Source organism: Alternaria ventricosa (genome assembly GCF_023758065.1).
Source record: "Alternaria ventricosa strain BMP 2768 chromosome Unknown scaffold_6, whole genome shotgun sequence".
Taxonomy (NCBI): domain Eukaryota; kingdom Fungi; phylum Ascomycota; class Dothideomycetes; order Pleosporales; family Pleosporaceae; genus Alternaria; species Alternaria ventricosa.
The window spans coordinates 1,106,851-1,121,955 of NW_026055686.1; the positions used below are offsets into that span (position 1 = coordinate 1,106,851).

The following is a 15,105-nucleotide window of genomic DNA, read 5'->3' on the forward strand; positions in this document are numbered from 1 at the left end:
GATTCCGCTTCACCCGGTCTCCTCTCCTACCTCCACTATGCTGCATCTACTAGAAGAGCATATAAGCACCCGCGTCCCTAATCGCCGTAGGCGGCTACGTTTGAGCGGTGATGCTCTTCTCATTACTCCCGGCAACGTAAATCTCTCTCACCTACTCACCCACCGCCTAGCCGTCTAGGCGCTTAGAGCTGGGGCCGTCTTGGACTGAGCGTTCGCAGCGTGCAGCGCCCCTAGTCGGACCAGTCCCAGCAACCAAGGAAGCGTCTGCCGGCTAGAGGAAACCGTCGTCAAGCTTGGAACTGCCCCGGATCATCCATCAACAGCGGGCCGCGCGCCCACGAGTTGACATTTCGTCACCTTGACAGCCGCGGAACCATTCGGAGTCTTGACGTTGGCTTGGTGATATCACAACCACCCGCCGCCGATCTCTCCTGGCCTACTTACAGCGTACTTTGACATGCGCCGATAACACGCGCGAGCATCCCGCCCAACATGTCCAACCGGCATGCGCGTCTCCACAAACGAGGATACTCCGCCTCCGCTGTGTCGAGTTCGCGCCCTCTGAGCCCCGTTGCTGACTACGACGTCGTTACCTTTAACCGTTCAGACACGCTCAAAGTCTACGAAGAGTCCTGGATAGAGACACAACGCCCCATGCCGTCTGCGACTTCCTCCCACCAGCTCAAGATCAAGCCCTACCTGCGCAAGCTCTCGTCCAAGGAGACCAGCGGGCTCGATCTATCGCGCCCTGCCGCCGAGAACGACCTCACCGGTCTGGGTATCTCAGAATATGGCGCCCATTCACGGTCCATATCTGATGTTTCTTTTTCGCCTGTCAACGGCCGCCACCGACACAACCGCTCCACCTCCAACACCTCGCAGTTCTCCTCGTCGTCTGGTCTGCAGCGGCCGACGCCCCTGCCTGCCATCCGCCAGACTCCGCAGCCATACACACCGCCAATAGCCCACTCGTCGCCGCCATCAATTCTCGGGAGCGAGCACGAGGGCGATGATATCATGTCGGACGATGAGTTCCGCTTGAGACAAACCGCGTATGAACCCGCGCGCAGATCCGGTTCCATCTCCTCGGCACAGGGAACATCCCTACGCATCCACACCAACAACTCGTCCACCCGCCTTGCTGGCAGCTACTCCCAGTCGTCCGTCTCGCTCACCTCTCCGGTCGCCCAACCCAGGGCGCGTGGCGACACGCTCAAGTCCATCGACACCACCTCGCCCAGTTCGCGTACCTCCTTCGATCAGACCTACCGCTTTATCCGCGGCGGCCGTGACTCCCCCGTAGACCCAGCCTCGAGAGCTGCCTCCATTCGTGCTGCGCGACAGAAGTTCGAGGAGGAGCAGCGTGCCAAGGAGCGAAAGTACGAAAAGGTGGCACACAAGCAGCAGGAACGCGACTATCGCAAGCAGCAGAAGAAGGAGGATCACCAGCGGCGTAAGTCAGAGACGCTCGACCGATCAGAGATAAATCGCACGCGCACTGTGTCCACCGACTATGAAAAGACGCCACGGCCTTCGATAGCCGGACGCCCTTCAGTGGGTGGACGCCAATATTCAGACCACCGGGAGGCGCACTCCAACTCACTGCCAAAGCTTGTGGCAACCGTCGACCCCGAAAAAGCAGCCGCCTTTTCCTCTACGCCGAAGGTCACCAAAAGCCGAGCCGCGAAGGGTACGTGGCAGCGTTTCGTAATCTGGCTCAAGACTCGACTGCTGCGCATGTCTGGAAAGTAGGCCGCATGCACCGCCACAGACACGCGCACCGGATGTGGACAGCCTAGCCGCGTAAGCAATCGCCTTAGGTGCCACCCCACTACCTCTAACCCCGATGCCCTACACACCCCTCTCACTTGGCCCGACACTTGAGCAGATTGGTCTTGCATCTCATCCTTATACCCCATTTCTTCGTGCATATATTATTTCGTGCTTTTAGCATGGCGTTCGGTTTAGGATCACGGCCTTTTTCATGATACATGCAGAGACTCGGCATTTACCTTCGGGCGCATTGATAGAGACCTGCTTTGTTTATTTGCTTTTCACTATTCCTTACACACTCATCACTTGAATATGCACAGGCGTTGGATACGCTCTGGGTACCTTTCTCGAGACCAGCACTATGTGTCTGGCGGCGTTGCGAGAACTTGGGTACGGCGACTGGGTTTGCTTTCGGTATAACACGCTCTGGTATCGACCATTGAGCTTCTCAAATGCATTCTATCCTTATCGAGTCTTCATCGACCACATGTGACGCTTGCTTTGTTCGCCATGTCGTAATTTGGCAGGCTTACACATGATGACGCATCTTTTCTAACATATCCCGATGTCGTGATCTCTGCCAGTAATTGCTCGGTATGAGATTACGCATGAACGCTTCTCCACAACCACATAGGATGCTCATCACTGGTTGCGACGTGCATACAGAACTCTTGGCGGTCTCTTAAGTCCGGGATTTACCCGCGCATCATCATCGTTCAGCTCACATGCAAAGCTTTCCCCGCTTTTGTCGCATCGACGCCTACGACATGAATCACCGTCAATTGTAGTCGCAATGCCTCTACGAAGCCTGCCACGAGGCTCATTCGCCGTAAGAGGCGCAACCGGAGGAGCGCTATGGCGGACATGCGGAGCTGGTGCGGGAGTCGGAAGAATAACGCAGAGAAGATGGGCGAGTGAAAGAAAACCGATGGGCAGGGAGGACGAGAAGCCATTCTACCTGCAACTCAATGAGAGTATCTACGAGCGTGTACAGAAAGAGAAGGCCGAACAGATCCAGATTCAGTCATTACAGCAAAGAACGGCAAGAGGACAATTCTTTGCCACGGTATTTGGTACCAACAGTTCATACACCTCAGTTGTCGCGCATACTAATGGTTGAGTAGCATGTCTTATGACCGCAAGCATCGGCTACTACTATGGGCAGATGATTCCTCCTACCCCAGACACGAGTTCGACCGCACCGCTCGAGACCTTCAATCCTCCCAAGCACAATATCTCAGAGGCAAACATGGAAGCAGCGTGGACAGACTTCCGTGACATTGTCGGAAAGGAAAATCTTACACTGGATCCCAACGATCTAGAGTCGCACAGCGGATCGTCGTGGTCTTCGCATCCTTCTCAACCAGGCGATGTGCCATTCTGCGTTGTGAAGCCAGGCAGCACACAAGAAGTCAGCGCGATCATGAAGGTCTGCCACGAACGCAAGATACCAGTCACTCCGTACAGTGGAGGCACAAGTTTAGAGGGTCACTTCGCAGCAACAAAGGGTGGCATATGTATCGACTTCAGCCGCATGGACAAGATTATAAGGCTGCACAAGGACGATATGGATGTCGTGGTTCAACCAGCAGTGGGATGGGAACTTCTGAACGAAGAGCTCTCGAAGGAAGGTCTTTTCTTCCCTCCCGACCCAGGTCCAGGCGCAATGATCGGTGGCATGGTCGGCACAGGATGCTCTGGCACCAACGCGTATCGTTATGGCACAATGAAGGACTGGGTCGTCTCGCTCACCGTAGTTCTGGCTGATGGAACTGTCATCAAGACGCGACAACGGCCGCGAAAGTCTTCTGCTGGATACGACCTTACGCGCATGTTCATCGGTAGCGAAGGCACGTTAGGTCTCGTCACAGAAGCTACGCTGAAAGTCATTGTAAAGCCACAACATACCAGTGTAGCCGTATGCGCGTTTCCATCCATCCGCGCAGCAGCAGATTGCGTCTTCAAGGTCGTTGGTGCTGGCGTACCTATCGCTGCCATTGAGATCCTCGATGATGTTCAGATGCAATGTATAAACGACGCGGGACAGACTGCCAAGACCTGGAAGAACGCCCCCACGCTCTTCTTCAAGTTCGCCGGCACTCAGAGCTCCGTCAAGGAGCAAATCAGCCAGGTACAAGGTCTTGCCAAAAAGACCGGATCAGTAAGCTTCGAGTTCGCCAAGTCCGAACAAGAGAAGGAGGACCTATGGCAGGCGCGAAAGGAAGCACTCTGGAGCGTTATGGCCAAGGGCGAGGGCAATCCAGATATGGCTGTCTGGACCACAGACGTCGCCGTCCCGATATCCAAGCTGCCACAAATCATCGAAGAGACCAAGGAAAAGATTCGACAGAGTGGACTACTCGCCAGTATCGTAGGACATGTTGGAGACGGAAACTTCCACTGTAGGTTCATGCGGTTTTCCTTATCTTAGAGCTCGTTCGCTTACATACCATTTTAGCCATCATCCTCTACAACCGCAACCAGGACTTCGACAAAGCCTCCCACCTCGTCCACGAAATGGTCAAGCGCGCTATCGAACTCGAAGGTACAGCCACAGGTGAGCACGGCGTCGGTCTCGTCAAGAGAGACTACCTACCGCACGAAGTGGGCCAAACCACTGTGGATGCGATGAGGCAGCTTAAGAAGGCATTCGACCCTCTTTGCTTGCTCAACTGCGACAAGGTTGTTCGGGCGACACTACCTAAGCAGGGCGAAGTCGCGGAGTGGTAAGGCACGCGGTCATGTACCGATTCTCTGTAGGAATATACTTTTCAAGGTCTGCATACTTCGTTATGTATGCGACTATGTATCACTACCCCTTCCCCACGTTCCATAAGCTGGGTGCTATCACAACTGTGCACTAAACAAACATCCCATACACCCAATACCCAGGCTCCCTCCACGCTCCGTTAAGCCACACTTTCTCCTCTTCATGCTTCCAACCTACTTTCTTGAAGCCAAGTTTTTCCAATACCTTCACGCTCCCAGGATTATCCTCGTCTACTGCTGCTTCAATGTACGTCTTCCCTTTTTGTCGCTCGTTTTCATCGTCATCCTCTTGTGCAACCGAGAGCGAAGAAGACGAAGACAGGAAAGTAGTATACGCGGTCAGCAACGCCTGGCCGGCTTCTGTCGCATATCCCTTTCCCCACGCTGACGGAAACAAGGCGTAACCTAGTACCCTCATATCTGTTTCTGTACATGTCGATGGGGTTGGAAGCGAAGGACCGCTAGGTTGAAGACGTAGGCTTACGCTGCCTATATGCTTCCCTAGCCCGGTGTCGGCATAGCTATTGGAGGCTGAATTCGATGTATCGGGTTTGACAAATACAGAATAAAACATGCTATCGATTCCAGGCCCTAACTGTTCTTTCATCCACTCGTAGCTTTCGGAGAAGGAATGCGTGGGCCCGTGAAGACTCCATGCTGTGGCGTCGGGATTCGACCAGTTCTCATGAAAGAGACGGACGTGTCCGGAGGAAGGGGATGAGATGTCGGTTAGGCGGAGAAGTGTTAGGCGAGGTGTGTGGATGAGGGCGTTCATGGTTGCGTTGAGTGGAGGGAGGACGGCGTTGTAGGGTGCAAAGTCTTGTGAGGAGTTCTTTGGTGGACTTGTGTAATGTCGATGTAGTTGTAGGTGAATCAAAATGCAGACGAAAGAATTCATATTGAGATGAATGAGTCAATGGTGCTTAGTCTTGATGATGAAGCTCTTCGTGTGGATACCTAGCTATGGAAGGTGCAAAATGCGTTGACTCAAGCGACCTTTCGGACACTTTGCTAGATCCGAGGAACTGACAATTACTCGGAATTGTTCCTTTATGATCTGCATATGGTATTGTGGACTTCTGAGGTGTCCAAGTGATCATCGGAACGCGAGCACGTGAAGACGCGTGGACGTGATGGCTAGCGCGCTTTCTCACTTTGGCATCTCAGCCCTCTTCGTGCTTACCGCATTTCGCATTTCGCATTTCGCTGCTACAGATTAAAGTCACATTTTCCAATCAAGTCACATCAACAGCTGGTTCTGTTGTAGCGCTGTTCATCTCATACTATCTCCTCGCCGCCCTAAAAGATGACTCATTACGCGACAACCTCAGTCATCAGGTTCTTCGGCCACGCCGGCGTGTCGACACCATTTCCGCGCGTCCCTACATTATACCCCAACCTCACATTCCCTTGTGGGTATTGAATGATGGGCTTGACCCCCTTGACATCTTTGCCGATCGCGCCCGCATGTCGCATCTCAAAGAAATCGGGTTTTAAGAGCACGGATCCCGAATTCTCGAATAACATCTTCATGTAGCGCGGCAACGTATACTGCATGTTGTGGTAATGTCGGAATACTTGGCGGCCATTGCGAGTCCAGACATCTTCCCAGACGTCTGTAGGGTATGTGCCGACGCTGTTTACAAGCCATTGGGAGTAGTAGTTCAAAGCGATCTGTAGGTGTTAGCGTCCATAACGCTACCGGCCCACCGCATACAAGAAAAAACCCGAACAGATCTAGAGCCTACATCAACGCCAGTTCACCTATCTTGTAGGTTTTCATGTTGATGTAGGCTGCAGGCCTGTTCTGTTTTTTTCTTGGTTGACGTGGGACGGTGAAGCTGACTTACATCGACTTTGTAGGAACCGCCTTCGGTACCCCTTCGGATTATCGCGTTCAATACGGCGATGACGCCAGAAGTACCAGTGCAGAAGTCGCTGTTGGGGAACACAGGTGTGACGGGTTCGTCATTGCCCATGGCTCGTCCAAACTCCATCGATACCCCACAGCACGCGTCGGAGATTTGCTGCCACCCGCTGCGATACGACCAAGGACCATACCAGCCATAGCAGTTCTCCCGCACAACAATGAGACCTCGCTCTCGGTCCTTCGTCAGGTCGAGTAGGCCTTCGGGCGAGAAACCATATTTATCCAGCACGCCAGGTCGATAACCTTGTACCACGACATCGGCTTCCCGGACCAGAGCGCGCAGCTTCTCTCTGTCCTCTTCTTTCCGGAAATCCAGATGCGCGTTCCACTTTCCCCAGCTGAGATCGACGTGTAGCATGGACATGTCGGTAACGTGCTCAGCTGTTACTCGCATCACCGAAGCACCCAGTTCGGCAAGGCCTCGAGTTAGAGCTGGAGCAGCAATCACACGGGTCAGGTCGACGACTTTGAGACCCGCTAGTGGCCTCTTTACACCTGTCTCCGAGCTATCGGGCCACCAACACGCCGGCTGTTTCTGGTTCTTGACATCGTGGATCTCGTAGAGGCCTACATGGGCGTTCGCCTTTCCATGCTCGCTGTTCTTAAACTCTTCGGTTGTCCAGCAAATTGTACCAGCTTGCTTGTACACATCCGACGCCAACCTTTGCATCTCGCCGGATTCGATACCTGCTAGCTTCTCTTCGTATGGTTTCCATGGATCCTCCGACTCAGCTAATTCCATGTCAGGCGGTAACCCAACACTCTCTTGTGTGGGTCCAGGGTTCATGGAGCCATGTAGATGGAAGTACCTTCCATCTTTGCACCGGTAGATGTTCGTAGCCGCCACGCGGTACGGAGTCCTACTCGTATCATGCAAATCGCAGTTCTTGAAATATCTGTTGTATGCGTCCGATCCACTCGCGAACGGTTTGGTCAAGAACTCAATGTTTTCGCCATCGGGATCGATGACGTTTAATAGGATCGACATGAAGAAGAGTTGCGCATGGTCGCTTTACACCAACATACGTTAGCTACTTGACTGCTACGAATCTCAGTGAACGTAACTCGGACATGTCGACTTACGTGTCGATGATGGCTTCTTGGGGTTCTAGCCCGTATTTCCTTTTCAGAAGGACGTTGATCATGGCAGCTTCCAGTCCTTTGAGTGCCGAGATGCTTTCGGCGAAGCGCCAGTTGATCGGTATACTGGGCTTATCGGTGCCCTTGAACTGGACTTTTTTCGCGCATTCTTCGATATCGGTAGGTAATGTGTGAGCGATGAGGGTATTGCTCAATATGCCCTTCTCGAAGATATTTTGGGTTTCGCGAGGGACAGAGTAATCCTTGTGGTTACCGTTCGTACCATTTGTGCCATTAGTGTGGCCGTTCGTCATAGTGTTCGTCATTTCCAATGGTATTAGAACTTTGATCTCAAGCTACGAGACGCGGATAGCATGAGCTTTATCACTTTCGCTCTCCGAAACACGTCCCACCCAACCCACTCAGCTACTCGGTGGCCTTGTACGACGGTGCAAGCAACGCCAATCGGCGCACCAGCTCCATCGTCCTAGTTGTCACCGGTCTTACTCAAGCACTGCCGATCATGGTAGATGGACGGCAATTCGTTTTCGGCCCTCGGGCGAGTAAGTCGACTAGCTCAATCTACCCGACAAGGTGGGGTATCACCCCGCAATCTGGATACACGTTACGCAAGAAGAGAATCAGGTCTGTAGGAATGGCAATTTGATGAGGAGATGCTTGTAATTGGAAGTTCGGTGGGAGTATTTAAGTTGCGGCTGTATCGCGATAATGCAAGTTTGCTTTACGCGCATGCGCATGCGTTAGCGACTTCATCCCAGAATACCCATAAGATTGCACCACAAGCCCTTTGTCGACGATCGTTGTTGAGGGAGTAGCTATGGCATCGTCAGACTACAGCACGAGATGGACAGCGCAGCGCGGAAGCCGTCCAGTGAGGATAGCGAACTGCTCAGGCTACAAAGGTGATACAAGCCTTACCTATGCTAAACCAGTCTGACGAATGCAAGGGGATCCCGGATATCACATGCTCTACCAAGCAGAGCTGGGAGACACAGACTTCATTACAGGTGACTATCTCGCTGAGGTCAACATCGCGGAAAATGCCCAGGCACATGCAGCGGGCAAACATCCTGGATGGGAGAAAACAGCTTGGGACGGTATCGAGCAGACTATCGACTTGTTCAATGAAAAGAAGATCAAAGTCGTTGTCAATGGTGGTGCGCACAATCCGAAGGGGTTGGCGGAGAAGGTGCATGAACTCGTGAGTCTCGTCTCGTCTCATCTATGTAGTCGCTACACGGTCTAGTTGACTGACAGACGAGCAGGTCTTAAGCAAAGGGTATGATCTGAAGGTTGCGTACGTGTCTGGCGACAACCTGATGGACGAAATGAAAGATATCAAGGAGAAGGGTCTACCACCGCACCTAGACTCCGACAACAGCGAAGTAAAGGTCGCAGACCACACTCTCGATGTGCTGAAGTCTGAAAAGCCGATCGTGAGTGCGAACGTCTACCTCGGCGCTCGCGAAATCGTCAAAGGCCTCGAAGAAGGCGCAGACATCATTATTGCTGGTCGTGTTGCGGACGCCAGCCCCGTCATCGGCGCTGCATGGTACTGGTATTCGTGGCGTGACACCGACTTCGACGCGCTTGCAGGAGCGCTGATAGCGGGTCATCTCATCGAATGCAGTGGCTATGTAACGGGCTCGAATTTCGCAGGCTTCTACGAGTATTCGCTGGATGACCTGTACGACATCACTTTCGGTATCGCAGAAGTCGAGAAGGACGGAACATGTGTGATCACGAAGCATGAAGCGAGAAAAGGTTTTGTTACAGAAGATACTGTCAAATGTCAGTTTCTGTATGAGCTCCAGGGGAATCTGTACCTGAACAGCGATGTCAAGGCTATCTTGGATGAGGTTCAGGTCAAAGCTGAAGGCAGGAATAGGTACGCTCGAATAACACTCACCTACATGGCATGCTGGCAGGAGCAATCTCGCTAACATTCAGAAAGAGTTCGTTTGTGGGGCGTCAAAGGCAAACCACCCCCACCCACTACGAAGCTCGCAATCTTCTATCAAGCAGGGTACCAGTCGGAGATTGTCGTCAATGCAACTGGTTACGCCACGGTTGAGAAATTCGATCTCTGGGAACGCATGATTAAGTTTGGTCTGAAGCAGAAGGGCATACTGGACAGATTCGACATCTTGGAATTCCAGCGCATAGGCATGCCGGAGACCGACCCAAAGAGCCAGCTCAGAAGTACATCGTATTGTCGGATCTTTGCAGAGAGCGGCGATCCGAACGTGAACTTGGGCCTAGCGAGTCTATTGGCGGACTTCGCGATGCAGCACTATTCGGGCTTCCATAGTACGATGGACCATCGCACGGCGATACCGAAACCGTACTTGAGCTTCTATCCGGCGATTTGGCCGCAAAACAAGCTAAAGACGGCGATCAATCTTCTCCAATCTGGCGAGACAAGGACCTTGACGACCACGCCGCCTCCGCAGTCGGAAGACATTGGGAAACGGGAAAGCTACGAGACTGCTAACCCCGTAGATCTTCGGTCTTTTGGCCCAACAACGCGTGCGCGACTGGGAGACATCGTGCTCGCCCGCTCAGGCGACAAGGGTGGAAACGCGAACATCGGTTTCTTTATACCCACGAGCCTACCTTCCTCCTACCCACAGTCATCACCCCTGTATGCCGAAAGCTGGGAGTGGCTCCGCAGCTTTCTCACCATGCCCAAACTCAAGGAAATGTTCGGAGAGAGCTGGAACGACAGCTTTTTTATGGAAAGGGTGGAGTTCGAAGGTATCATGGCGGTGCATTTCGTGGTTTATGGGGTGTTGGGCAGAGGCGTTAGTGGGAGTAGCAGGTTGGATGCTTTCGCGAAAGCAATGGGCGATTGGTTGAGAGACGTAGAAGTCGAGGTTCCGGTGAGGTTTATAGAAGGAAGGGTCCGCGGCAAGGCTGTGGCCGGAAGGTATGCAGGGGATGCGTGACCGACGGCCTGGTTGTTAGAGGTCAATCGCGTTGCGTTTGTTGGAGCGCGACATCAGCGATTGTGGCCGGGGTTTAGGCTTCAAGGACCCTGCCAAGCCATCAACGATGACGTAGACGGGTAGGTGACAATCAACTCGGGCTTTGTTGCGCGTGCACAGCCACAACCGGCCACCTTCGCTACATCATCATTCAAGTGCGCCCGCTTTCCTAGTATGTGACTCAACAATACTACTCACCCCTGATCACGATCTCTTTGACTACCTTCCGCTCAACCAACAAATTAGAATAGGGCATCTTTCGGCACTGCTCTGAATTTCCAGCCCCACTATGTTCAAGAAGTTCAAGGACAAGATCAAGGGCGATGACAGCTCTTCAAGGCCGTCATATGGGACAGACCAACACAATCAGCACTCAAACAACCCTTACTACAGCTCTCCTCAAGACCAGCAGCATAACATAGCGCCGACGGAGAAGTATCAAGCACCGCCTGGCCCGCCGCCGAACCAGGCTTCATCCTCGTCTGGGTACTCCGCTCCGCCAGGTCCTCCACCGAGCCACGGGTCATCTTCTTATACTGCTCCTCCAGGGCCTCCACCTAAACAAGAGTTCTCAGGTTACGCACCCCCAGCAGGGCCTCCTCCTTCGTATCCACAGCAACCCCCTCCTAGCTGGGATCCCCCGCCATACCACGACTGGACAGTCGTACCTGACACTGCACTTCTACCCCCACCACCTTCGATGGGTTACGATAGCTCTCCAACTGCTAATGCATCGACTGAAGATGGCGATCGTGCCTTGGCTTGGACCAACATGAATCCTTTGTGGCCACCACAGAACCTGCAGCCTAGCACTCATGCTGCGATTCAAAACGGGCAGCTTGCCCTACTGAAAGCGCCATCGTATCTGGGTGATCTACTCCCTCAACCTCAGGCAGGACACTGGCGTTGTCGCACTCATGCGAACTGCAGGGATTCGAGTATTCTCACAAATCTGCCCATGTACAGCGTGTTTTGGGACTCACCGCTCAACACACAACGCTCCAAGACTGTCTACTTTGAACTCAAAGTCCTTGGAATCGGTCGCGGTGGCTTCTCTTTCTCGGAAGCAGACGCCGGTATCGCGATAGGCTTCGTTGCGCCGCCTTATCCTACGTTCCGTCTCCCTGGCTGGGAACGTGCCAGTCTTGGAGTGCATGGAGATGATGGAAGAAAGTACGTCAATGATGCATGGGGCGGTATCGACTTCACCTCGGCTTTCAAGCCCGGCGACACTGTTGGTATTGGCATCACCTTCTCGGTTCCGCGCAACCCGCCATCATACGAGCAGTCGCAACACGGAAGGATGCTAGATATCGACGTATTCTTCACGCGTAATGGAGTAAAGGAAGGCGGTTGGGATGGTAACGAGGAACTCGACGTGCGAAGCGAGGGAGGCAACACGGGACTGAGGGGCGAATGCGATCTCTTTCCGGCGATTGGCGTGTTTGGCGGTGTGGATTTCGATGTTTTCTTTCATCCATCGCAGTGGCTTTATCGCCCATACTGAGACAACCTGGGTACTTGATCAAGGCTCTCAGGTAAAGGCAGTATGCCACTTGCGGTGAGATAGAGGTCATGCGACCTCATTTGTATGCCGTACGACTAATGCTAGTATATCTTCTAATCTCACAGCTTGCTTGTTGCGCTCTCTTTCCTTTTGACTTCAGAGCTAGGGTACATCCTCTGATCATAATTCATTTCTGATATCGCTTGATAATCTTGACTCCACAGCCGCTCGTCATGTCGGCAACTACACCATACTCGCCTCAGAACTTTGGCTACCCGTTGATGCTCGAAGACTATGTCCCGGTCCCACCTCTACCGACTACTGTCGCAGATCTCTGCGCCACGTGTCATGCACCTGATGCGAAGAACAAATGCAGCAAATGCAAGAACATCCGCTATTGCTCGCCAGCCTGTCAAAAACACGATTGGGTTTCCAGCCACAATCTCATTTGCAAGCCTTACGTCAAAGCCATCGAACACGCCGTCTACGATGGCATACGACGGGTGTTATACTTCCCCGTCGATTCAGCCAAGCCTGTTTTCTCTGTCCTTGCTTTCGATGAGGAAGGTACGGTAGGCGGTCTCGAACAACACTTCCCAGGTGTACCGGTTTCGGAGATCAAGAAACTATCATTCCACAACCGCTACTTTCCGTATTTCATCCAGATCAACTACGACATGAACGCAAAGGGAAAGCGTGCACTCACTGAGAACAAGAGCCTCGGACTGCCGTTTCGCGGTCCAGTCGTAGTCTTGGCATATGACCTGGACATTGCGCTGAGTGGTCCAGCGTTGAACGCTGATGCCTCGATCATGCGGCCATTGATGGAGTACGTTGAGCTGTTGCGCGAGTACGATGGACCGAAATTTGTCGAGGTAAGTTGTCGAGAGAGGATGTTCGGACGATATCGCTAATTGTATTCTGCAGCAGCCGCAACAGAGGTATACCGAGGCAGAGCTGAACGTTATCATGGGCTCGCCTTCTGTATCTGGTGAAGCAAGGACGTGAAGTAGGGCATGGTTAGTGTAGATGAAGAAAAACAAGTGAGAGTCTGAGTCGGAGAGAGAGGGTACTTTGGTTGGGTCACCAGAAACGAGCGTTTCATACATTAGTAGGGAACTCGAGATTTAGACCTTTGCTTGGTGTGTTTTCTTGTTTATTGACATATTGAAGTTTCCCAAATATCGCGTCTGGGGAGGCAGCTGCGGCTTTAACCTAAGCTGCACCTCATATAAGGGATAACCCGAACACCTTGGAGTCTACGTCGCCGTTGGGCCACCCACTTTGCACGTTTTTAACTTGATGTAGGCCCTAGGGTGTTCGATTTTTCCCTTCAATGGGGTGGCTGTGCCACAAGTTCGACCTCTTTGCTCCTCTTTGCTCATAGGTGCTTCAGAATAAGCTCTACCTCTGCATCTGCCGCTTCCAAAACATGCTTCGGCTCATGTTCTGGAGTCCAACCTAGACTGTAGGCTCTTTTCGCTTCAAGGGTACATCTATAATCACAGTTAGGTTCCAATCCCTGTCTCGCGAGGATGCAGATATACTTACTTTCCGCCCAATTGCACTGCAATAAGCTCTTTTGGGCAACCCAAGGCCTGCGCCATCTTATCCAGCGCTAAATCATCCGCTTTCTTGACTTCCGAGCTGTCGATAATTCCGCGCTTCGCAAGCGCTTTCGACATTGCGGCGTACATGTCGTGCCAGGCCACACTTCCAGAGGAAGCAAGATAGTACCCATTCTCGCCATATTCTGGATTACCGTCGCGTAGGATACTCTTCAACAGTTCTACGTACAGTTTCGAGTTATCGTCTATATGACACACGGGCCAAGTCTGAGTATATCGTCAGCATGCGAGTGGTTGGCTTGATGACTATTCAATAACACCCACCCAGCCTTCCGGGTTGACATCGTACATGGCGCCGGCCCCTTTGGCGGCTTTAAGCACAGCTGTGGTTTGGATCGAAATTTTGTTACCAAAGCCTTTCCCTTCGCCGTACACGATACATGGAATGAAGATGTAGCTGCGAACTCCATGTTTCTCCGCCGTTTCAATGATGACATTGTTCGTATTCGTTGCCTGAAGGCCATTTGAGTAAGAGTCATTGAAGCTTGGACCGCCTACGCGCCAGTTGCCTCATACCTGCGTCAGGAGTTGATGGGGAGCCTTGGAGCTCTTTTGTAGCTTGTACAGATCTCGATCTGTATCGGGAAGTGGTCGATCGATAGGCATCCCCGCATGCTCACTGAAGATCTTCGCGCCGCTCGTGTGTACAAAGTGCACTTCGCGTCCGGTTTGCTTCTTGACTTCTGCAAGGGCTTTTATCATGGGCACTTGCATGTCGGAGTTCATAGCGTCAACGAGGAAGAATATGACGGAGATCTGCGCATCTACGATGCCCTTGATGACACTCTCTTCATCTTGTAGATTGAGAATAAAAGGGCGCGCGCCCTGCTTCTTCACCGCTTCTGATTGATCTTGAGATCTGACCAGGGCGTATATGTTCTTGTGCTCCGGGAGTACTGTTTTGTGCAGTTCTGCAAGTAGCGAGCCGCCGAGATACCCAGAGGCGCCAGTGATGAGGACAGACATTGTGGGAGGTGGGTGCTGAGTATGGATGTGCGATTGATGAAGTTTTGTTCCTACATGAGAGCATGTATTCTTTGCTAGTCTGTGTCAAAAAGTGCTAGAGGTCAACATTGGAATGCTTTGTAATGGTCTGGTTGGGTGATTGAGTAGCCTATCCGGCGAGATGACGTAGCGCTTACAAACAGTCACGTGGGACAGGCATCTTTGACACACCTCGACATATGTAACATTCACAAGAAAGAGAAAATCTTATTGACTGGCAGCATCAGACTCGCATAGACCTTGCAGCCTGATTCGTAATACCGTAGCATAGCAATGCAGTATGCAGGTGTCCCTAAATATGACATGATCAAACCTTCAGCAGCCAAAAATGCTGTTTACGAGTGTAGCCTACATGGTAAAGCGGGTTGCTGTGAGATGTAAAGGTCAAGAGAAAAGACAACAAGT

The 15,105-nt window shown here is 52.4% G+C and overlaps 6 protein-coding genes across 6 annotated transcripts; 4 read left to right on the plus strand and 2 right to left on the minus strand.

The window, feature by feature from the left end:
* Nucleotides 1-492: 492 nt before the first annotated feature.
* J4E93_004457 (uncharacterized protein) lies at nucleotides 493-1,752 on the plus strand (the record flags this gene model as incomplete). The annotated part of the gene is made up of 1 exon (XM_049342385.1): nucleotides 493-1,752. The coding sequence occupies one exon, from the start codon at nucleotides 493-495 to the stop codon at nucleotides 1,750-1,752; it is 1,260 nt and encodes a 419-aa protein (XP_049200537.1).
* A 949-nt stretch (nucleotides 1,753-2,701) lies between these two features.
* J4E93_004458 (uncharacterized protein) lies at nucleotides 2,702-4,503 on the plus strand (the record flags this gene model as incomplete). The annotated part of the gene is made up of 3 exons (XM_049342386.1): nucleotides 2,702-2,846; nucleotides 2,898-4,175; nucleotides 4,232-4,503. The coding sequence occupies 3 exons, from the start codon at nucleotides 2,702-2,704 to the stop codon at nucleotides 4,501-4,503; spliced, it is 1,695 nt and encodes a 564-aa protein (XP_049200538.1).
* A 1,353-nt stretch (nucleotides 4,504-5,856) lies between these two features.
* On the minus strand, nucleotides 5,857-7,878 carry J4E93_004459 (uncharacterized protein; the record flags this gene model as incomplete). The annotated part of the gene is made up of 3 exons (XM_049342387.1): nucleotides 5,857-6,216; nucleotides 6,393-7,482; nucleotides 7,556-7,878. The coding sequence occupies 3 exons, from the start codon at nucleotides 7,876-7,878 to the stop codon at nucleotides 5,857-5,859; spliced, it is 1,773 nt and encodes a 590-aa protein (XP_049200539.1).
* A 659-nt stretch (nucleotides 7,879-8,537) lies between these two features.
* Nucleotides 8,538-10,521, plus strand: J4E93_004460 (uncharacterized protein; the record flags this gene model as incomplete). Its single annotated transcript, XM_049342388.1, has 3 exons — nucleotides 8,538-8,774; nucleotides 8,839-9,461; nucleotides 9,528-10,521. 3 exons carry the CDS (start codon nucleotides 8,538-8,540, stop codon nucleotides 10,519-10,521), a joined length of 1,854 nt encoding a protein of 617 aa, XP_049200540.1.
* A 328-nt stretch (nucleotides 10,522-10,849) lies between these two features.
* Nucleotides 10,850-13,075, plus strand: J4E93_004461 (uncharacterized protein; the record flags this gene model as incomplete). Its single annotated transcript, XM_049342389.1, has 3 exons — nucleotides 10,850-12,013; nucleotides 12,292-12,942; nucleotides 12,995-13,075. The coding sequence occupies 3 exons, from the start codon at nucleotides 10,850-10,852 to the stop codon at nucleotides 13,073-13,075; spliced, it is 1,896 nt and encodes a 631-aa protein (XP_049200541.1).
* A 539-nt stretch (nucleotides 13,076-13,614) lies between these two features.
* Nucleotides 13,615-14,661, minus strand: J4E93_004462 (uncharacterized protein; the record flags this gene model as incomplete). Its single annotated transcript, XM_049342390.1, has 3 exons — nucleotides 13,615-13,902; nucleotides 13,960-14,148; nucleotides 14,212-14,661. 3 exons carry the CDS (start codon nucleotides 14,659-14,661, stop codon nucleotides 13,615-13,617), a joined length of 927 nt encoding a protein of 308 aa, XP_049200542.1.
* Between the last annotated feature and the right edge of the window lie 444 nt (nucleotides 14,662-15,105).